The sequence below is a fragment of the Sinocyclocheilus rhinocerous genome, unplaced genomic scaffold (assembly GCF_001515625.1).
Source record: "Sinocyclocheilus rhinocerous isolate Xijiao unplaced genomic scaffold, SAMN03320098_v1.1 scaffold561, whole genome shotgun sequence".
NCBI classification, from domain to species: domain Eukaryota; kingdom Metazoa; phylum Chordata; class Actinopteri; order Cypriniformes; family Cyprinidae; genus Sinocyclocheilus; species Sinocyclocheilus rhinocerous.
Genome location: NW_015641041.1, coordinates 540,378 through 563,793, shown reverse-complemented (window position 1 = coordinate 563,793; position 23,416 = coordinate 540,378). Strand labels below are relative to the sequence as shown.

Sequence of the window (23,416 nt, the reverse complement as noted above, 5' to 3'; positions counted from 1 at the left end):
TTTAAAGCAATAGTTCACCCAAAAAATTTAATTTGCTCAACCTCAGGCCATCCAAAGTATAGATGAGTTTGTTTCTTCATCAGAACAGATTTGGAGAAATGTAGCATTGCATTACTTGCTCACCAATAAATCCTCTGCAGTGAATGGGTGCCGTCAGAATGAGAGTCCAAACAGCTGATAAAAACATCACAATAATCCACAAGTAATCCACACCACTCCAGTCCATCAATTACTGTAACAAATCCATCCTTTTAATGTCAAACCGTAGCTTCCAGCTAAAATATGAGTCCATAATTCAAAATAATGCTTTCTTCAGTGAAAAAGTCGTCTCGCCTGAATCAGGAGAGAAATATGCACCGATCAAGCACCGTTTACAATCGAAAACAGTTCTTAACAAATATCTCTTTGATTTGATTTTGATGTAAGACAACAACAGGAGATGGACTTTATCACTAGATGAATCGTTATTATGGATTATGGACTCATATTTTGACCAGAAGCAATGGTTTAAAGTTAAAACATCTTAATGATGTATTTTTTTTCTTACAAACACACAGCTTTTCACTTCACAAGATGTTAACTGATGGACTGGAGTGCTGTGGATTACTTGTGGATTATTGTGATGTTTTTATCAGCTGTTTGGACTCTCATTCTGACGGATAATACTAAATTTCTCCAAATCTGCTTCTCGCTTAGCTAGAAGCATTCATTTGCATTCTTAGTGTAAGTCTTTATAATGGACCATCTGCATGCAAGTCTTTTTATTTTTCTTAGTCACCGACTATTTATACACTGGAAATGGCTTTAACTGCACCGGCTCATTATTAATGAGACACAAATAGGGTTATTTACCTTATTTTTTGTTAAACTTCTCATAACTGCTGTCGAACACTTATGAAGGATTTTAGCAATAATAGTCTTTACGTTTAACAGCCTCATTTCTGCTGTCGCATTCACTGGAGAGAAACAGTTAAGATACAAATATAAAGAAAGCAGTGTAGAAAGTGAAGTAGGAGCCATTAAAACAACTACTGGATTTGTCTAAATTAGAGTCACTGGATTTCTCTTTAAAACTGGATAGACTTCTCACTGGAACCAACAGCAATTGCGGGTCAAACACTGTGGCAAAAACACTGGATCATTAAACTGGATTTTAGGAAACACTTCAAAATCGAGTTTTTACTACGGTACTTTCTTTACCTTATTCTTTCCTTTTCCTTCTTTTACAATGTATATTCTTTCATTTTTAATGCATTGTTCTGACTTTAGTATGCTGCTCTGCATACTATACTTTAAGCCGTAACCAATGATCGTGTTCAAAATCAGAGCGGATCTCGGTGGTTTCTCAGAGAATTTGTCAGACAATGTCCTAAACTTTCAGTGTTACTAAACAAAACTCAGTAGATTCATTCTAATTTCATTGTCTTTAAAATCCCCCACTTCTCTTTTTTTTTCTTTTTTTGTTTGTCAAGAAGAAAAATGACCAGATTTATTCTGTCTTTCATGTAATCCAGCACTATGTAAATTTCAACACTATATTTAGAGTACTTTTGTCTTTGTTTGTTTCTTATCCTAGTACACATAACATTTTGATGTTCTAGATATTGTTTGAATGTTTTAAAGCCATAATGTAGTCTTTGTAAGGCTGGGTAATATGTGATTATGTTCGTCATGGTCCAATCATGAACCAGGAAAGTGTTGACTGAAAATGTTGTGCACTAAAATTACAATTTCCATAATGCCATACTAATGCATGATACTGATTCTGAGTATAAAACATTTGGGATGATCTTTTGAAATCTAATATATGGTTATTTTTTAAAAATCATTGGGAATATCACATATTCTGTCATGAATAAACCAGCCTCTTGTGGAAGCACTTCCAAACTATGCACTGTAAATATTGTTTTTCTAATGTTTTCTGTGACATCTAAAACTGTAATATATGAAACGTCTTTTAAATGTTCTTGTGAGAATTCAGTTTGGTTTTTATTATTTGTTATAACTCATATCTTTCATTATGTACAACAGTATCCTTTATTTCTGTTCTTTTTACTCGTCATTAGTTTTATAACATAATTTTAGTACATTTATGATTTGTTTGTTCTCTGCTAATCATAAAATATTTGATTAAAAACATTACTTTTTTATTTTTTACGTTTTAAATAACTTGTTTTAAGTGGGGTGAAACATTCCCTGTTTATCAATTACTGTGGTATAAAATTACAAAAAATAAAAAGTCTGTCTTATGTTTATCTTTACGGCTTTAAGCCCTGCAAGAACTAAAATATTAAAAACGGTTGATTCACTATTGTGTTTATGTTACAGTTTCTCATTTCCATTGTTTTATCTGAGCTTTCTGAAAGCCTCTGTTGTATATTGATACATAATCGTTATTTTTAATTCATCTGCATAATTTGTCTGACTTTTTGGACATGTATGTGTACTGATGTCGTAATACAAATGCATGCAAGCATGATGCATAAATAAAAAACAAATTCTGGATACTAAATTTAAATTCGTCTTTGTGTGAGAGCCATAATGAAAAGACAAATACATTGTAGAAAAATGTCTATCTGTCCCCTTGGAATAAAATAAGTTTATATATATAAATAATAATAATATTATTATTATTTTATATATATATATATATTATTTTATTTTTTTCAAGTAACAAGTTTTTTTAATGGTGTTTATTTATTTCAATATAAGACAAAAACTCAAAACTACAAGAAAAAAAGTTGCAATTACCTTTATATTTTTTTTATTTTGTGGTGGAAACAGGCTTCCATACATTAGTTTTTATTAATAATTTGAATTAGTTTTTATTTTAATTTTAGTTTTACTAGTTTTGTTGTGTTTTGTCATTATTTTATTTATTTTCATTGATATGTAATTTTTATTCATTTGTATTTCAGTTTTAGTTTAGTACATCAGTTTAAAATCCAAAGTGAAAATGAGAAATGTTGCTTTGGAATAAAATACGTTCAAGGTTTTTTGTATTATTTTGTTTCAGTTAAAGTTTATTTTATTCCAAGTAACATATTTCAAGTTTTTTATGGTTTTAGTTAACTATAACATCGCTGGCCTGTAGCTTGATCGGTTTATATATTATCCTTGAAATTACAGTATTTACAGTCCCTGAGTTTTCCAGACTGGACATGAAATATATTTATTATATCTGTTGTATTTGTGTTTGTCAGGTTGTGGAAATGACATGTACAGGAAAACATTCCAAGGTGAACAGAAATTTTTTTCTGGGACTTCAGGCTGTACCACAGAAGCGCTGGGATTTGGATGCAGTTTGCACTGGCATGATGGGGGGGATTGTGGGTTAATATTTCACGAATAAAAAGTTTTTTTTAGAAAATCAAAAGATTCTTGGTTTTCATTTGATGTGTCCACTGTTAGAGATGTTTTCATTCTCGAGGATTATTTTCTTTATTTAAATCTCTATATTTAGACATTTTACTGTTTAACCTCATTTGAAGTCACATTGTATAAAAGTATCTGCTAAATAAATAACTGTGTAAATGTATGTTCCATTCACATTCAATTATTCCATGCTTTTTTTTAAACTTAAACAATAGATTATGTAATTAAAATATTTATATTAATAGCAAGCATAGAAAAATATTATACAATCAGAATATATTTCAGTCATTATGTCTTGACACAGCGTTATGTCAAACAGAGCTTCACCAACAAACAGTGCTTGATCTGATTAATGATGGATTTGTTTCTTACAAACACGCAGCTTTTCAATTCACTAGACATTAATTGATGAACTGGAGTGGTGTGGATTATTGTGATGTTTTTATCAGCTGTTTGGACTCATTCTGACGGCACCCATTCACTGCAGAGCATCCACTGGTGACCAAGTGATGTAATGCTGAATTTCTCTAAATCTGATGAAGAAAAAAACTCATCCTAATCTTGGATGGCCTGAGGGTGAGTACATATTAAGATTTTCATTTTTGAGTGAACTATTCTTTTTGTTCTGTTGTCCTATCAACAACAGTATGTTCCTTACGTTCATCCTCACACGATGTGAGAGGCGAGTTGGCTGAGTATTTGAAAACATAGCATGCTGTTTGTGTCCTGCGGGCTGTTTGTGGAGCGTAAAACCCCAATCCAAGCTTAATCTGATCAGAATAGAACAGTCTGTCAGCGTGGAGATCTCGGAGATAAAGCGACTACAGCCATGATGACTGAAAGAAAAAGTTCACCCAAAAAAATAGTTAATCGGATTAGATTTGGAGAAATGTAGCATTACATCACTTGCTCAGCATTGGATCATCTGCAGTGAATGGGTGCCGTCAGAACGAGAGTCTATAAAAACATCACAGTAATCCACAAGTAATCCTCACCACTCCAGTCCATCAGTTAATGTCTTGTGAAGTGGAAAAAAATAAAATCCATCTTTGGGGCGTTTTAACTTTAAACCGTTGCTTCTGGCCAAAATATGAGTCCATAATCCATAATAACGCTCCTCCAGTGAAAAAGTCCATCACATGTTGTCTCTAACATCAAAATCAATCCACATATTGGTTTTAAAAATCTCAATTTCGAAAAATTGACCCTTATGACTGGTTTTGTGCTCCAGGGTCACAAATGTGTTCTGATGAAGAAACAAATTCATTTACATCTTGCCTGAGGGTAAGTACATGTTCAGCAAATTTTTATTTTTGGTTGAATTATTCCTTGAACACTTCTGTTTGCAATAAATATGTAAAGTAAAGCATCAGAGACCCGAATCAGGCCAATGGAAAATGTTTATTAGTACAACATCAGAAGTGACAGAAGAATACGATCTCTATTACAGCATAACAAGTGCACTGACGCTCTGCTGTTTACTCACTTTGTGTAGAGTTGGGCGAACAGTGAGGCACTTTGTTGATGCTCCGTCGACAATTTACTGAAAATATGCAGAACGTGTGTCAGTTGGAGAATGTTTATGAAAATATTACAAACAAAATGTTTAAAAAATGGGCACAATATACAAAAAAATACACAATTCCTCAGACCCAATTCCACTCGTCGTTTCAAAGGCAAACTGAAGTGAACGAAATCTCTCGTAGTTCGACTGTAGGATCAAACTCTGTTCAAGCATTGATCCAAAACCATATAAAAAGACATTTCAGTACGTACTACAATGTTACACAACAAGATGTCTACGCAACCAACAGGTAAGAAGCAATTTATGATAATTGTGGCAGTAAGATCAGTACTATTGCACTAAGATGCGTTTAGAGACATTCAGACGTCAGGTTTCATGATGCTTTATTTCTCGTTGCGCTCCAGTCATTAAAAACACAAAATGAGATCTCTCCATTTGCCACTGTGCTCCATGGAAGCCATCTTGGCTCTTTCCTACAATTCTTAAGTTTGTTTTAAGGTGGCGGGGCTCTGAATGAGTCCATCCGTTTAGTTTCTTGAAATGCTTTGGTTGTGTGTTGTATTGCACAACGTTAACGTCCCCCGTGCACCACTTTGGGTTGGTTTCACTGTCGCGCTCTAGCGAATGCGTCACGGAGCCACGGGGAATCTTCGTAAAGTCTGGGGTCTCCCAGGTACTCGGTTGTGCGTTTGTAGAAGTAGTAATACAACACAGCAGCTGGGGAGATACAAAACCATCAACAGGCAATGGTTAACTTGTGTGGAAACCGCAAAACTGCTAAATAATAAAGCGCGATTAACTGTCTGATTGGAAGAAAATTGTGCCTCTGGTTTGATCACACCTCGACAACACCTTTTGTGTCATGAGAGAGAAAGGTTAGGCCTGAATCTCCAAACATGCAGTAAGGGATTGAGAGGTTCTTGACAGTGACCCTCACGTGAAATCCAATCGGGGGTTTGGCTAACGTCTCACGGCCGGCTTACCCAGTCTCTGGAACACAAAGAGAACCTGCAGACCGTCCGTCCACACGAAACCATTGGACTCCATCCACCTCAGGTTCTGACAGGAAATGAACAGAAAGAAGAAAATTTTCGAAATACTAATATGGACAGAATTTTGGATGCAATATAAATCATTTTTTTTATTTTGTTTATTTTACATATTATACATTAAAGGGGTCATATGATGCGATTTCATTTTTTCCTTTCTCTTTGGAGTGTTACAAGCTCTTGGTGCATAAAGAAGATCTGTAAAGTTGCAAAGACTAAAGTCTCAAATCCAAAGAGATATTCTTTATAAAAGTTAAGAGTTAGCCACACCTACCTAAAACGGCTCGTTCGAACACGCCCCCACAGTTTTGTAAAAATCGACGCGTTTCAAAAAGGCGGGGCATAGAGGAGAAACAATAATGTACAGTATGTGGAAAATAATGTGTTTTTTTAACTTTAAACCGCATAAACACATTTCATTACACCAAATACACAAAATAATGTTCTTTTTAGCAGCATCATATGACCCCTTTAATACATTTCTGCAAAGTCAAGTTTGGACACAATATAAATAATTTTTTAATTGATATACAAAAATACTTTTCTGCAAAATGGATTTAAACTGTGGAAATGAACAGAATAAAGGGAAATGGAAGCATTTTAGAAATACAACTATGTAAATACAAATTTTACAATTTTATTTATCTTATACAATAATCATTTTCTACAAAATTTCAGAAGAATGGCTTTAAACATGGGAAATAAACAGAATAAGGAAAAGGGAGTATTTTAGAAATATATATTTATACAGAATAAGTTTTGAACACAATAATAAATCTTTTTTATTTATATATTATACAATAATAATGTTCTGCAAATTTTTAGCAGAATGGATTTAAACATGGGAAAGAACAGAATAAAGGGAAATGTAAGTATTTCAGAAAAACATGTACAGAATAAATTTTTTGTTTTAATTTTACTTTTAATTTAAATATTATACATTAATAATTTTCTGCAAACGTGCAGCAGAATGGATTTAAGCATGGTGAAGAATTTACAACATTTTACAAATGACATTTTTAATTTACCATTTTATGTTATTTAAATTTTTTATTGATATATAATTATACAATAATAATTTTCTACAAAATTTCAGAAGAATGGATTTAAACACTTGAAATGAACAAAATGAAGCAAAATGAGAGGATTTTAGCAGTACAAATCTATTTTGGAGACAATATAAATATTTTTTATTTATTTTTTATTATATATTATACTATAATAATTTTCTGTTAAATTTCAGCAGAATTGGTTTAAAAAAAAAAGTGAAACATTATTTTTTTAAATTTTTTTTTAATTTTAGCTTTATTTTTAATTTAAATATTATACAATAATAATTTTCTGCAAAAGTGCAGCAGAATGGATTTAAACGTGGTGAGGGATTAATAGAATTTTACAAATGACTTTCTGTGCTCACAGATTCCATGTAGGACCTAGTAATAATTGGTGTGTGTGTGTGTGTGTGTGTGTGTGTGTGTACACACCATGACCCAGCAGTGAAAGCAGATGCTGAGAGTCAGGTAGAGTGCAGACAGTATCAGCAGCGCTCGGAATCGCTCCAGTAACAGCGACACCAGCCCCACCTGGAACACGTATGTGTTGAACATCATGAGGAGAATGATGATCACGTTAAACAGGATGCCGATGTCCTGGATTCTGCAGAAAGAAGACAAAACACAGATATGATATTAGAAAACATTTAATGCATCTGCTTTGATTCAAAGCATCTTGCATTGCATTCAAGGTTTGCATTTTATCATTTCACCTGGGATGCCTGTTTGTTCAAGAAACAAGGTGTCTATATAATATTTTTTAAAATATGGCATAAAAGAGTGCTTTTTTAAAAATATTATCTGCTTTCTATATTGACCTAATCAGACTGATGCTATGAATAATGTGACTTGTGGTGCAATCTGTAACTCCTCACATGAAGAGCACGAGCTGTATGACCGCCGCGGCCCGCAGCAGTTCACTGAAGGAGTTGACGAACAGGTCAAAGGTCAGCAGTGCCAGCTGGACCAGCAGCACCAGCGAGTAGTTATTGGTCTGGAGCATATCTGCGATCCGGAATATACTAGAAAACTACACCACCACAGCCCTCCGCCACTCTTCAGCAGACGTGTGACGTGGAGATCATCTCGCCGTGATTATATAGAGGAAATTCCATCTCACTTCCGCCTACTCCATGAAAAACCAAAGGACGGCGAGGACGATTGCTGGAGTTGTTCCACTGGCCGTTTAATCCTGGCACCAGCCATGCTGGATCAGTGACGAGTAAACAGTCAGATGCTCGGGTGAATATTAATGTTCCTGAAGAGCTGAAATCCTCATCAGAGCGTGCTCAGATGTTCCTCCTGAATGGATTATAGAGAAGATAAATCACATGAGAAAAACATTCTCTATCCTATCTCGTTAGCTAGCTAGCTAACTAACTCTTTCTGTTGAATATCTATCTATAGATCTATCTAAAATATATCTATCATATTGAATGCCTGTCTGTCTATCTATCTATTTAAATTTATTATGCTGAATATCTATCTATCTATCACACCATGGTATATGTAGATGGCATGCATAAATATGAAATGTACCATGGTAAAACCTACCATCTAACACCACTGATCCCATGTATAAAGTTCATGTCTATTTTGAGTCAAAAATCCATTCTATAGACAATATGGTAAAGTATTAAATGTCCATGTACTTTATTCTGTAAAGCAGATGAAGTGGTCATTGCACATGTGCATTTCTGAGTGTTTCCTTCCTGGGTTTGCAGTTTCATCAAAACAAATTCATGATTTAACTTTGCCTGACAAGTTTGATTTATTGCAAGCGGCGTAAGGAAAATACTTTATTTATAATAGTTATGTATGATTTCCACACACAGAAAAAAAATGCATGTGTAGACTGTATGTTTTCTTCTCTGAAGCTGACATATGGCTGTCAGACTTTATCTCTCAGGTGATTTTCGTGTGTAGTTGTAGCAAAGCTCGGGAAGTTTATGTGACCTTGAGTGTTGCAATTCATCTATGGCTTTATTGCAGGTGTGTAAACATGCCATGCCCACAGGCTATATTTTGTTATATTCACACATATCTTGAATCATGAAATCAACATGAATGTTCTGTGTTACAACATTGGCCCTTAAACTTATTTAGGTCGCAGAATGTCATTGCAAATAACAAATTGTAAGAATGCCACTAAAGTAGATGACAAAATATGACGCCTGCTCCCTTCTCAAGCAGAATATTTGACTAAATGTGTTGAAAAATGAAAACCAAACATTCTGTATTCCAAATACAAACACTTAATGCTATGACATTTAAACTTCTTTGTAAATGTAAGCACACATACATCACAGAGACGTCTATTTGACGTCTGCATTTACATCTGCAAGACATATTATTTAAAGTGTTTGCTCATCTGCAATACATCTATAGGACGTTTCCTATCAGATGTCAAATAGACGTTTAGAAGATGTTTATGATTTAGAATGCATGTAAAACTGACATCTTAAAGACGTCTAGCAGATGTTTGTACACAGCAGATGCAGCGATCTTTAACAGACATCTTGCAGACTTCAAGGTCACATCTTGGCTATAATTAAATACAATCAAAACATCCTTCAGTATATAATGATGAGAAAACAGGATTTAAAAAAATACACTGAAAAAAAATGAATAAATTATTCTCATCTTATAACACATCACATTTACACTTTCACAATCAGCATGTTTCTCACAAACAGTTATTACTATATTATATCCAAATAAGTACATGGACCATTTTTTATAGTAGCCAGATAGCACAGGTATGTCTGCTTTATATGATCCGAGCATGTCGCTTTCCAGATTCAAATCAATCATAACCACACGGTGCTATTGTTCCAACCACAACCCAAACCATTAATTCATTAGGCAAATCTTTCATGTTTCATATGACCTGTGGTCATTTAATATGGAGGTATTTCCCCTGCGTCCAGCCCTCATCCGCATGGTTGAGAGAAACTCGTGAGAAACTCGTAAGAGCTCTGAATGCAGTCTACAGTATGTAAACCGAGCTAAAGTCTTTATTTGCATTTCACTTTGTTTTTGCACACACTCCCTTTCTGTGCACGCACACACACACACACACACACACAGTCCTGTCACATGACTTCATCCTGCTTTGCAGTTGATATCCTGGAGATCTGTGGAAAGAAAAAGAAGTTGAAGAGAAATGAATTGTGGCATGTATGTGTGCACTGCCTTGTTTGGATAGTTACCTGATTTCTGCATGCCTAGATGTTGATTGTAATTTGACAGATGACCATCGGTTGCTTTGTTCATGGAATGAGAGGGAGTGTCATAAAGCCTAAATCTTAATGCCACGTCTGTTTCTCCTTGCGAAATTCCCATGTGCTTTGATGCTGCCATGTTTCCCACCAGCCTGCTGATTATGTAACAAAATGTCATATAAACATGGACTTTTGCATTCGATCAAATCATTAACCATGTTATAGGGCTTCATATTTGTGTGAATCGATTAGGGATTGACCAATACGTCGCTGAGGCAGACTGACTGAACATTATTTGGCCACTTTTAGATAACTTTTTTGCAGATTATTTATTTCGAATAAACAAGTGTCAGTTTTGACATCTACCAGCAACCTTGGCTGATAATTGATTCTTCCCAAGACTAATGAAAAAAAGTAATTAAACAACTCACACACTTAGGTATAACCACTTTGTTACATCAAAATAAGACTTAAAATGGCCTGAAAACATGATCAGTGGGAGTTTTTAGTGAGTAATCAGCTTTGTGAACTTTAAGGTAAATCTCTGTGTCTGTGACCAATATTCACCGAGCTTTGATCTGAAAAATTCAACAATAGTTAAAAGTTAACTATTAAAAAGAATAGCTTAACATAAGTTCACAAATAAAATAATTTAACTCTTTACTGCCTTGAGTTATTATTTTGGAATAAATGTAAAATGCTTAAAAAACACTAACTTGATGAGATTCATACTTGGCTTTTTTCCCTCTTTTTCTGATAGTTTAAGTAATGTTTATTTAACCAAGAAAGTGTGACTGGGACATGAATTTACAGTGGGTATAGAAAAGAATCAGTCCCTTTTGAAATAATCACATTTTGCTGTATTTACTCAGCTCAGTATTTATAACATCCAAGTGAAAGATATAACACCAACATGTCAGGAAAAATATATAAAACCTGAATCATGGAGTTGGAAAAAGGATCACCCCCTTGTATCAGTATTTTGTTGAACCACCTTTTGCTTTAATTACAGCCTTTAGTCTGTTGGGATATGTCTCTACTAACTTTACACATCTAGACTTTGCAATATTTGCCCACTCTTCTTTGCAGAACTGCTCAAGTTCAGTTCAATTTGATGGTGAGTGTTTGGGCATTCACCTTTTTCTCCTTCAGCCACTGTGTGTTCAGTTCTGCTGTGTGCTTTGGGTCATTGTCATGTTGAAAGGTAAACCTTCTTCCCATTGACAACTTTCTGGTAGAGGGCAGCAGATTTTCCTCAAGAATTATTTTGCCCCATCCATTTTTCCTTCTATCCTGACAAAAGCTCCAGTCCCTGCTGCAGAGAAACATCCCAGAACAGGATATCACCACCTCCATGCTTTACTGGAGGAATGCTGTTATTTGGATGCTGAACTGTATTGGATTTCAGCCAGACATATCGTTTTGTGTTGAATCCAAATAATTCAATTTTAGTCTCATCTGCCTCAATCTTAAGGTGTGTTTTGGTAAAGCTCAGTCTGCAAAATGTGATTATTTTAAAGGGGCTGATTCTTTTCTATACCCACTATACATTTGATTAAAAAAAAAAAACTGTGAGGACTTCTTTATTTCAGAACACCACAGCACAACACTGATATATATAATATCGAGAACAAAAATAGACAACCAATCGTCAGAAGACATGTGGATCAAAGATGAAAGGGATTTTGAAGAATATATATATATATATATATATGACTAAAGCACACACACACACACACACACATTGTGTATATATATATTAAATAATACTAATGACTAAAGCACACACACACATATATATACTGTATATGAGATAATGGAGAAATAGGTGGATAGGATATGTATTGTAAATATATTTTATTGGATATCAACTGTTGACTCCCTAGATATCAGCATTAGTATCAGCTGTCGGCCCATATCAGTCGGGTTTCTCTGTGCTACTGCAGTTGTGGAGCAGGTCACTCAAGCAGGCTGGACATTTACTGAAGGAGGAGTTCTGTTTTCTTTAGTTCGCATGTAAAATCCCAAAACCATCCATGTGATCACAACTGCTCCATAATATCAGCACAAACACAGTCGATATGGCTTGCATGTGGGGGAATTACAGCCGGGTAATATTGACCGTCTCAGGTTAGAAAACATGGCACCTGTTTGACGGACTGTTTAACATCCTGGTTAACGATTACTTGTCAATATGTAAGAAGCAGGATATTACAGATCTCCTCAGCATATTCCATTAATGAAACTGACTTTAACCGATTAAAGTCAGTGTTTAACTAAATCACAGTTTGAAGTGCAATAATATTAATGAATGCTAAGTTAATGTTCTAACCAGTTACGACAACATTTTTCCATCCTTACTAAAAATGAAAAATCTGGGTCAGGCAACATTTAGAACATATTTAATGGCTAATATGTAGGCATGATATTAACAAGCAATGAGGGCAAAAAAATATAAACCAAGCGACCAACAAAATGTCTTGTTTTGTGTTACTTGTCACACTTGTGGCCATTTAGAGCAAGAACTATGAGATAAGATTGTGTCTTATCATTGTTTAACCGGGTTTGACCACATTTGCAACATTTCTTACCAGCTCCATATTTTTATTCCTGTCCATCTGCTGTCTTTCTGCAGTAATGTCCAGCTGGTTGAAGGACGGGGTGGTGTTGGAGGGGACGGGCAGTGGTCAGATGTTGCCGCACTCCAGACTGCGGAGCCCCTTGCCGAGTCGGACAGCGAGGTTACATTCGTCCAATGATGCGACCTCTCCCGACTCAGACAGACAGGACAGAATGAGCAAAGCTAAAGAGCTCTTTGAGCTCTGTGATAAAGAGGGGAAAGGATTCATCACGAAGAGAGACATGCAGGTGAGACTGGACATGTGATTTCTGTAGTAGTAGTTATTCTAGGAATGTGTTTAATGTGTCTTATCATGTTTAAATCCACCAGCGGCTTCAGCAAGAGCTTCCTCTGTCTCCTGAGCAGCTGGAATCAGTGTTTGAGAGTTTGGACAGAGACAGAAATGGTTACCTCACACCCCTGGAGTTCCACACGGGCCTAGGTTAGTGTGTATTTGTGTATTAATATTTTCATTAAACATAAAAAGTGTATTTTTTTTTAAAGTTTTTTTTTTTATATATATTTAATAAAATAAAAGAAATAATAAAATTATCATATTTATTTATTTCTGAGTTAATAACCAGTGTTATATTAGTATTATTTATTTATGTACTATTATTGTATTTATTTCAGGATAAATTATAAAACTGTAAAAACTGATTATTCTAAAAAAAATAATAATTATTTTTCAGTTTTCGTTTTAATTTGAGTTTGTTTGAATCATTTTATTATGTGCTGTCATCATTTTGATTAGATTTTTAAACATATTTTTACATATTTTTGTGACCTCTGAGCAATAAATGTTATATGCCTTTTTGGCTGAATTTGGATCTCTTTCATCTCTATATTAGATTTTTTTTTAAATATATTTCTATGTAGTTTTATTAATTTTTTTTATTTCAGTTTTAGTTTTAGTAATTGTAGTACCTAAACTTATTTCAGTTAATTGCCCACCACTGTGTAACAGATAAGATAACAAGTCAACTGTGCTTGTCTGTTTGAGGTTTAGATGAATATTGACAAAGCCATCATACTGTCATTGTACACATTTAGGTTAACATTTATGGGCTGCATAGGCCAAACTCTGCTTTTTTCACTAACACTTTACACAAAGTTTACATGAGCTTTTTGGGTTGTTCATGTCTGGATTATTATGATAGTAATGGTGATTATTATGATAGTAATTTTGATAATGGTGATTATGATGGGATAATACGGATTGTTCCTGGTGATTATGATACCAGTGGTGATGATGGTGATTATGATGATGGTAATCATATAGTTCATGGTGACTGTGATAGTAATGGTGATGTCGATAATGATTACAGTATTGCGATAGTAAGGGTAACAATGATATTGATGATGGTGAAGATAAATTTGTTCCTGGTGATTATGATAGTGATGGTGATAATGATATTGCTGTGATGGGGATAATATTATTGTTCCTTGTGATTATGATATCAGTGGTGATCATGGTGATTATCATATTGTTTATGGTGATTATTATGATAGTAATGGTGATTATTATGATAGTAATTTTGATAATGGTGATTATGATGGGATAATACGGATTGTTCCTGGTGATTATGATACCAGTGGTGATGATGGTGATTATGATGATGGTAATCATATAGTTCATGGTGACTGTGATAGTAATGGTGATGTCGATAATGATTACAGTATTGCGATAGTAAGGGTAACAATGATATTGATGATGGCGATGATAAATTTGTTCCTGGTGATTATGATAGTGATGGTGATACTGATATTGCTGTGATGGGGATAATATTATTGTTCCTTGTGATTATGATATCAGTGGTGATCATGGTGAATATGCTGTTGGTAATTCTATAGTTCATGAAGATTATGATAGTAATGATGAAGACTGAGATATTAACATTGATGACAGTGATTATCATGGTGATTATCATATTGTTTATGGTGATTATTATGATAGTAATGGTGATTATTATGATAGTAATTGTGATAATAGTGATAATGGTGATTATGATAATGGTAATGATGGTGATTATAATAATGGTGATTATGATGGGATAATACGGATTGTTCCTGGTGATTATGATACCAGTGGTGATGATGGTGATTATGATGATGGTAATCATATAGTTCATGGTGACTGTGATAGTAATGGTGATGTCGATAATGATTACAGTATTGCGATAGTAAGGGTAACAATGATATTGATGATGGCGATGATAAATTTGTTCCTGGTGATTATGATAGTGATGGTGATACTGATATTGCTGTGATGGGGATAATATTATTGTTCCTTGTGATTATGATATCAGTGGTGATCATGGTGAATATGCTGTTGGTAATTCTATAGTTCATGAAGATTATGATAGTAATGATGAAGACTGAGATATTAACATTGATGACAGTGATTATCATGGTGATTATCATATTGTTTATGGTGATTATTATGATAGTAATGGTGATTATTATGATAGTAATTGTGATAATAGTGATAATGGTGATTATGATAATTGTAATGATGGTGATTATAATAATGGTGATTATGATGGGATAATAAGGATTGTTCCTGGTGATTATGATACCAGTGGTGATGATGGTGATTATGATGATGGTAATCATATAGTTCATGAAGATTATGATAGTAATGATGAAGACTGAGATATTAACATTGATGACATTGATGATCATATTGTTCCTTGTGTTTGTTAAGACACTAATGATGATGGTGAAGATAAATTTGTTCCTGGTGATTATGATAGTGATGGTGATAATGATATTGCTGTGATGGGGATAATATTATTGTTCCTTGTGATTATGATATCAGTGGTGATCATGGTGAATATGCTGTTGGTAATTATATAGTTCATGAAGATTATGATAGTAATAATGAAGACTGAGATATTAACATTGATGACATTGATGATCATATTGTCCCTTGTGTTTGTTAAGACACTAATGGTGATAATGATATTGATGATGGTGATAATGATATGATGTTGGTAATCATATAGTTCATGATAAGTATGATACTAATGGTAAAGATTATTGTGATTGTGATTTATGATAATGATATTGATTATGGTTGGGATAATGGTGATGATGATTCCAGTGGTGATGATGGTGATTATGATGTTGGTAATCATATGATAGTAATGGTGATGATGTTGGTGACAAGGATTGTCATGTGATTATCATATTGTGTATGGTGATTATTATGATAGTAATGGTGATTATGATAATGGTGATGATGGTTACGATACTGATAATAGTGATGATACTGATTATTGTGATTATGATGGGGATAATAATATTCATGGTGATAATGATGGTGGTAATAATTTTCAAGATGATTATGATGTGATAATGACATTGTTCATGGTGATGTGATGTTGATAATAGTATTGATCAAGGTGATAAATATGATGGTTACTTTGGTGATGACGGTAATGCAATTTATAATGGTGATAGTGGTAATTAAGGTGATAACAATATTGATGATGGTAATGTGATTTTGCTGATGTCATATTTTAATGGTGTGACGTTGGTCTGCTCTGTGATGAAGGACAGCATGAAGCAAGGAGTCAAGAAAGAGCAGCTACTGCAGGAGTTGAAGATGCGAGAACAAGAACTTGAGTTCACGCTCACCAAACAGAGAGAGGTACACACTCATCATTCACTCATCAACACGTTTGATTATTAAACCAGCAGGAGGGTCTGTCTCACCCCACCTGTGTGTGTGTGTGTGTGTAGTTGGAGAGCAGGATCAACACTCTGAGCAGTGATCAAACTGACACTCGAGGGAAGAGCCGCCGACTGCAGAACATCAACCAGCAGCTGCAGGATCAACTGGAGCAGAGCCGAGAGGAGCTTCAGCACGCTCTGAGCCAACTACAACAACTACAGAACACCATCAAACAACAGCAGAGGGGCAAAGAGAGGTGGGAAGAACATATGCCTTTCTCCACTATAAAGGACCTTTTGTGGAATGGAAAGATTCTATGGATGTTAAAGGTTCTTCATGGAACCAAAATAACTTTTAGTTTTGGGAAGTAACGAACAAATAAACATAAGCTGCTATTTCCTGATGATATGCTGTGCAGTTTTTTCATGTCTGACTGTTTCTCACTACAGAGAAGTCCTGAAAGTGTCCCGAAACATGCAGAAGGAACGGGAAAGCCTCATGAGACAGCTGGATCTTCTCAGGTAGGGCGACCCAACTGAAACGGTCACACCTTTATGATGTAGTATGATGAGTGTTCAAGAGTAGGCATGTGTGTATTACTTTTATCTGAAAGATAAGGCTGTAAGAATCGACCAATCAAAATGGATGAAGGTTTAAGATGTTTGATCGATCATTAGTCCATCTCATTGACAACTAGATTTGTTATCTATATATTCCAAGGCTGTAAAAGTCCTGTGAGGAGGAGCTTTAGCTTAAAAATGTAACTGGAATTCTCTCTGCTTCTCTTTTGTAGAGACATGAACAAGCGTCTTCGGGATGATAAAGATGCCCAACAGACACAGAAGATGGTTAGTCAAAAATACCCCTTCATGTCTCCCACTCCTTACCCACCGTGCCGCTGTGTTCACGCCTTCTCGCCGTGGGTGCGCTCTGTTTACCCATATTAACCCTGCCTTTGGCCCATATAACATTACCCACAATGCATACAGCTAAATGTGAACGGCTACATTCGTCTGGATGTATTTCTGTGAGTTTCCATGAGCCCATGTTTCTTCGGGAATCTGAAAGTTTGTGGATGATGCCAGCCACACGCTCTTCTGGAATATTCACATTTTCCAGGTGCAGCTCTGGTTAGTTTATTCTCGGGAGAGCTTGTTCCATTCGTCAGCCTCTAAGAGGAACAACTAATGAAGGAAACTTTGAACTCAACGAAGACCTTGTGTGGAACATTTGAAATTGTGAATATGGAATTTAGCCCTGTTCTCCAATCAAACGGGTCACATTTGGAGAAAGATTGTTCCTTGTTTGGTCTGTTACGGAAACAAGTGTGATTCCAAAATAATGGTTATTTCTGTTTCAGAAGAGCCTTAATCACTTAATGCCCCTCATTTTTTACAAAGAAAGTCAGTCAAAAAATAAGAAAAATACCATAAATAACATTTAATTTACCGATTACATTTCAGTGCTTTGAAATATATGGCCCTTTACCTCATTAACTCTGATTTTATACATTAAAAATTTTTTGTATTTGTAGTTTAGTAAAGTTTTGTTTGGTAGTTTCTTTTGAAATGAGCAGTTCTGTCCAATGACAGTTTATGTGTTTGGTCTCTGATTGACACAACAAGAACAAAATGTAAATTATGATCAGATTTTAAGTTGAACAAATGGATATGTTGTTAAATAAAAATGTTTATTCATCTTGATTCATGTCATCATTTTGGATCATTTACATTCATGCACATATACACAAGTGCTGTTATTTCAAAACCAGTCTCAACCTATGTCACACATTTTACATAGAAAATCATCTTTTATATATGTGACCCTGGAGCACAAAAGCAGTCTTAAATCGCTGGGGTATATTTGTAGCAATAGCCAACAATACATTGTATGGGTCAAAATTATAGATTTTTCTTTTATGCCAAAAATCATTAGGATATTAAGTAAAGATCATGTTCCATGAAGATATTTTGTAAATTTGCTACCGTAAATATATCAAAACTTAATTTTTGATTAGTAATATGCATTGCTAAGAACTTCATTTGGACAACTTTAAAGGTGATTTTCTCAGTATTTAGATTTTTTTGCACCCTCAGATTCCAGATTTTCAAATAGTTGTATCTCGGCCAAATATTGTCCTATCCTAACAAACCATACATCAATGGAAAGCTTATTTTTTAATTAATTTTGAGAAATTGACCCTTATGACTGGTTTTATGGTCCAGGGTCACACACACACACACACACACACACACACATATATATATATATATAAGCATTGCAAATACTTAAACAAGCGCATCACATGAACCCAGTTTTGCATCAATTACTGCTCTGGGAGACCGATATGCATAGTTTCTACAAGATAAACTATATACTAGACTTTTTTCAATTTTCATTCAAAACAGTCCGCATTAAAGCTGAAGCTAAAATGTCTTTCATATCTGGTCAACTGTTCCTCAGACAGCTCAAGTGAAGAAACCTTCACGAAGGAATCCATACTGGAAATCGGCAAAGAGGTGGGTATCTAACTAAACCTTATACATGCTATATTAATGCACATAACACTCTATAAAGAGACATATATGGATATACATATATAAGATGTGCATTTTTAAACATGGTTATAGCTCTTGCCAGAATTGCAGTTGCAACTGTACACATTAATTGCAATTCTGAGCCACAACCTTTAGTGAATACTGATACTTTCCAGATCATTTGTCTTTGCCAATGCTGCAAAATGTAATTTAGCATCTTAAAACATTTATGTTCCCAATTTTTCATTCCTGCTGATGAAAACAGATCACACACTTTTTTTGCAGTGCTATTTCAGAATCATTGATATAACTATTATACACTCTAAAAAATGCTGGGTTAAAAAGGGACAAACCCAGCTATTGGGTTGTTTTGAACCCAACCGCTGGATCAAAACAACCCAATAGCTGGGTTTGTCCCTTTTTAACCCAGCATTTTTAAGAGTGTAGATTTTATTTTTTTATTTAATTTCCATTTGTATATTTTAATTTAATTTTAATTAAAGTTTTGTAAATTTTCTTTTTAACTTTAAAGTTTTAGTAATGTTGCTGTGTTTTTGTCATATTTATTATTATTATTATTATTATTTCAAAGTGTGTCTATATATTTCTTATTAATTTTTATTTTTATTTGTTTTAGTTTTAGTTATTTTAGTACTTTAAGTAAGTAAAGTACGTACTTTAAGTAACTTAAAGAAAATGAGAAATGATGCTTTGGCAACGAACTGAAATAAAATAAGTTTAATTTTTTATATTTTCTTATATTTCAGTTAACGTTTATTTTGAGTACAGAAGCAGGTTTTAGCAGGATTTATTTATTTTTGAGCAATGATAGAGGGCAATTCAAAGGCATTTTTTTGTTGTATTAAAATAATTGTTATCCATTTTAAGGGCAGCTGATGGAAAACCCAAATGACGAGCCTGAGGATTCAGACACCTCTAACAGATTCAAGTCCGAAAAGACTCTCTATAGCTGAAGAGCGAGAAGATGAAACTACCTGCCAGTCTGAGAAAACCACGCTACTTATGTTTTTACCGTAAAATACTACTTCACAACTTCTTATTAATCTCTGTATGGCTGTGTCTTGGATGCAAATGAACCTCAGATATTTGCATGACAGTAGATGACTCACTTTCTGTCACTTCCAAACACAACAAAAGATGTTCATAAATTCTTGATCTTAACAGTCAATCAAATATTTATCTGCGTGATGTGGCTCTCTTCCTCCTCCAGAGCGCACTGTGTGGCCCGCAGGTGCATTTAAGGTGGTTTTTGGGGAACTCCGCTGTTGGAAAGAGCTCATTCATCCATCACTACTGCAGCGGTCACTTCCCCAATAACTTGGCCTGGACTGTGGGTGAGACGCTTGATTTATGCCCAGTTATGCTCACGCTTAGCTTCATTCCTTTTGTGTGCTGACAAGTCATGTGATGTTTGATTGACAGGACTGGATTTTCAGGTCAGGAGCCTAATGCTTGATTCCACACCAGTCGCTCTGCAGCTGTGGGACACCGCAGGGCAAGAGAGGTCAGATGTCCCAAAAACGGTTTATAGAACCAAGAGACTGGTTTAAATAATCTACAATGCCAGATGAGTTTATTTATTTAAAACCTCACAGGTGAAGATATAAACTGCCTGGACTGGTTACATAGTATGGCAGCATTTGTATGCAAAAGGTGTGCTTACGCTGCTTTGCATACAAATAAGTGTGTGACTTTGATTGAAGGTTTACTGTAAAAATTAGTGAGAGAGTGTATTTAGCATGTGCCTTAATCTGTTTATGTTGACTGTGTGTGACCCTGTGATTGGTTTATTAGATTAAGTATCATTCTGTGTGTGTGTGTGACTGGCAGGAAAAGATGGCTGAAGGGGCGTGTCTGATGTTGCTAGGCAATAAGACAGACCTGGCGACCGCAGGCAGGAGGGATGTGACTAGAGCACTTCGCCGCAGACTGCTCATCATTTCTGACTGATCTCAGACATTTGCATGTGTCAGTGTTTGTTGTTGTGTGTGTTGACAGCAGTACCAGGCTGAGTTCTATGAATGCAGTGCTAAGAGTGGACACCAGGTGGAGGAGGCTATGACCCACCTGGCCAGGTGTGAAACTGAATTAATGATAGTTCATATTTGGCGATCACAAGTAAAATGTCCTTTTCCAAAACAGTATATAATATAATATAATTACTATTTATTTATTGCTGATGCAATTCAGTTAATTTTATTTTATTTGACTTTACATAATTTAACTTTATTTTATTTATTTATATTTTTATTTTATTTTATTTTACTTTACTTTACTTTATTTTATTGAATTATTTATTTAAAAAAATGTTCAGGCTACTTGCCTCACAGCAGGACAAGCAGTGCGACTCTGCGCTCCGTCTGGACGTCTCTCAGCCAACAGAGGGCGCTGCTGCAGCGATGACTTAACTCATGAATATTAATTACGCCATTTGACGCTCAACGAATTAAAACAATGTATGAATATTCAAAGACCAAAGATATTCGGAGTGTATAGTCCGCCTCTGCACGTCGTACAGCTAAATTAATAATCATTTTCAGCAAGGTATAAAACTGTAAAAGCTTATAAAACACACATCGGGAACAGTGATAAGATCATTTTAACACACTACACTACAATCGTGTTTATACACAAATACATTTATTATCAGCCTAATGTTAAAAAATATGGCCTGCATAAGTATTTTTATAATTATTATTAGTGGACTTGATCAAGAAATGTAATTTTTGGAAACACAAAATGTAATGTTATGTTTACAGTAACTGTTTTCTATGTAAACCCTGTGTATAAACACTGTATCAGTTGTTTGTTTTTGGGACTGGAGCTACAGCGCCATCTCTCGGCAAAATACACAAATTATACAAATACAAAAGCCCCCTGACGCGCGCGCACTAGCGAGCAGAGCCCACAGCAGACGCGGACAACAGAAGGAACAGCGGACTCCCAAACATAACTAAACAAATACGATCTACAACGGGACATTCATTCAATCACGTCCTTCAGGTGGGTGCGTTATTTTAAACACGAACTTCTATTATTCTTTTGAAATCGTTTGCAGGTCATAAATGGGCAGCGTCTGTATTATGCTGTGATTTTATGAGTTTATGTATGAAAGCAAATTACACTTTTGTCTAAAGTAAAGTAGCCTATTTTTTTTTTTTTCTTTTAGTTTTTTTTTTTTTTTTTTTTTGGAAGACTTTCATATTTGTTTGAACTTAATACACTAATGATGCACTTTATAATTAGAGTCGTGTAGTTTGATACATGCAGGGAACGGATCTGTAATAAATGCCTCAGATTCTTCAGATGGTGAGGTGTGACAGATTGAAAATGAACCAGGAGACATGAACACAACACAGCCCGTGATATATACAGCATAAGACACTTATATTGTAAAAATCTCAATAATCTATTCATATGGTTTGAGCAGACAAATTTGGCTGCTCAAAAGAAATTTATAAGCAAAAATAAAAAGGTTTATTTCCTTACACCTACATATAGGTTCAAGCAAATGACCATTTAAAGAAAATCAAGTAATTAAAAACTGTTATCGGCCTATATAACTGAATAAAATAATATTATTTGCTATTTATTTACTGTCAGCAGCATGTCCCAAAACAGGCAGGTGTAAAAACACAGCCCTTGGTGTCAGTTGAGTCACAGTGCAGAGGTGTTTGTGTGCTGCTGGAGTTATATCTGCTCACGGAGGCCGCTGGGTGAGGTTACAGTAGTAAAACTTTCCCCATCTCTCTGTGAGTCACTCATCCTGACGCTGTAGGACACAGAGAGATGATTCTGACAGAAACACCCCACCCCTGAAATTAACCGGGAGAAAGAATTCACAAACTGTCAGTATATTGCAACTCGTTTGATTATTTCACCCCCAAAATAAAGTAAAACAATATTTGTCATATAGAAAAATAATTTTAATATTTATACCGTTCAAAAGTTTAGGTCAGTAAGAGAAATTATTGCTTTTTTCAATAAGGATACGGTAAATCAATCAAAAGTGTCAGTAAAGACACGTCACATAAATGCTGTTCTTTTGAACTTTCTATTCATCAAAGAAAAAATGTAGCATGGTTTCCACAAAAATATGAAGTTGAAATGACTTGTACAACAATTATACTTTTTTTTAAAAGAACTTAAGTTTTTAAGTTGAAATAGGTGGAAATTTATTACAATGATTTCTGAAGGATCATGTGACATTGAAGACTTAAAATATATTAAAATAAAATATAATAATAATTTATATAAAATTTATAAATTTGTAAATTTATAAATTATATATATATATATATATATTAAAATATAAAACAGTTTATAAATATATA

At 34.5% G+C, this 23,416-nt stretch overlaps 1 protein-coding gene and 1 pseudogene across 1 annotated transcript; one reads left to right on the top strand and one right to left on the bottom strand.

Moving 5' to 3' along the window:
• Positions 1-5,266: 5,266 nt before the first annotated feature.
• Positions 5,267-8,331, bottom strand: LOC107754383 (transmembrane protein 138-like). The gene is made up of 4 exons (XM_016570799.1): positions 7,877-8,331; positions 7,434-7,605; positions 5,884-5,959; positions 5,267-5,617 (listed from the first exon to the last, which is right to left on the bottom strand). Exons 1-4 carry the CDS (start codon positions 8,002-8,004, stop codon positions 5,505-5,507), a joined length of 489 nt encoding a protein of 162 aa, XP_016426285.1. The 5' UTR covers positions 8,005-8,331; the 3' UTR covers positions 5,267-5,504.
• Positions 8,332-12,847: 4,516 nt separating this feature from the next.
• Positions 12,848-20,988, top strand: LOC107754365 (EF-hand calcium-binding domain-containing protein 4A-like; annotated as a pseudogene).
• The last annotated feature ends 2,428 nt before the right edge of the window (positions 20,989-23,416 follow it).

Coding starts and splice junctions, on each gene's coding strand:
- LOC107754383 (XM_016570799.1), bottom strand. CDS start 8,004: ATGCTCCAGACCAATAACTACTCGCTGGTGCTGCTGGTCCAGCTGGCA. Junction 7,606..7,876: donor ATACAGCTCGTGCTCTTCAT/GTGAGGAGTTAC, acceptor TTCTTTCTGCAG/AATCCAGGACATCGGCATCC. Junction 5,618..5,883: donor CTTTGTGTTCCAGAGACTGG/GTAAGCCGGCCG, acceptor GTATCTCCCCAG/CTGCTGTGTTGTATTACTAC.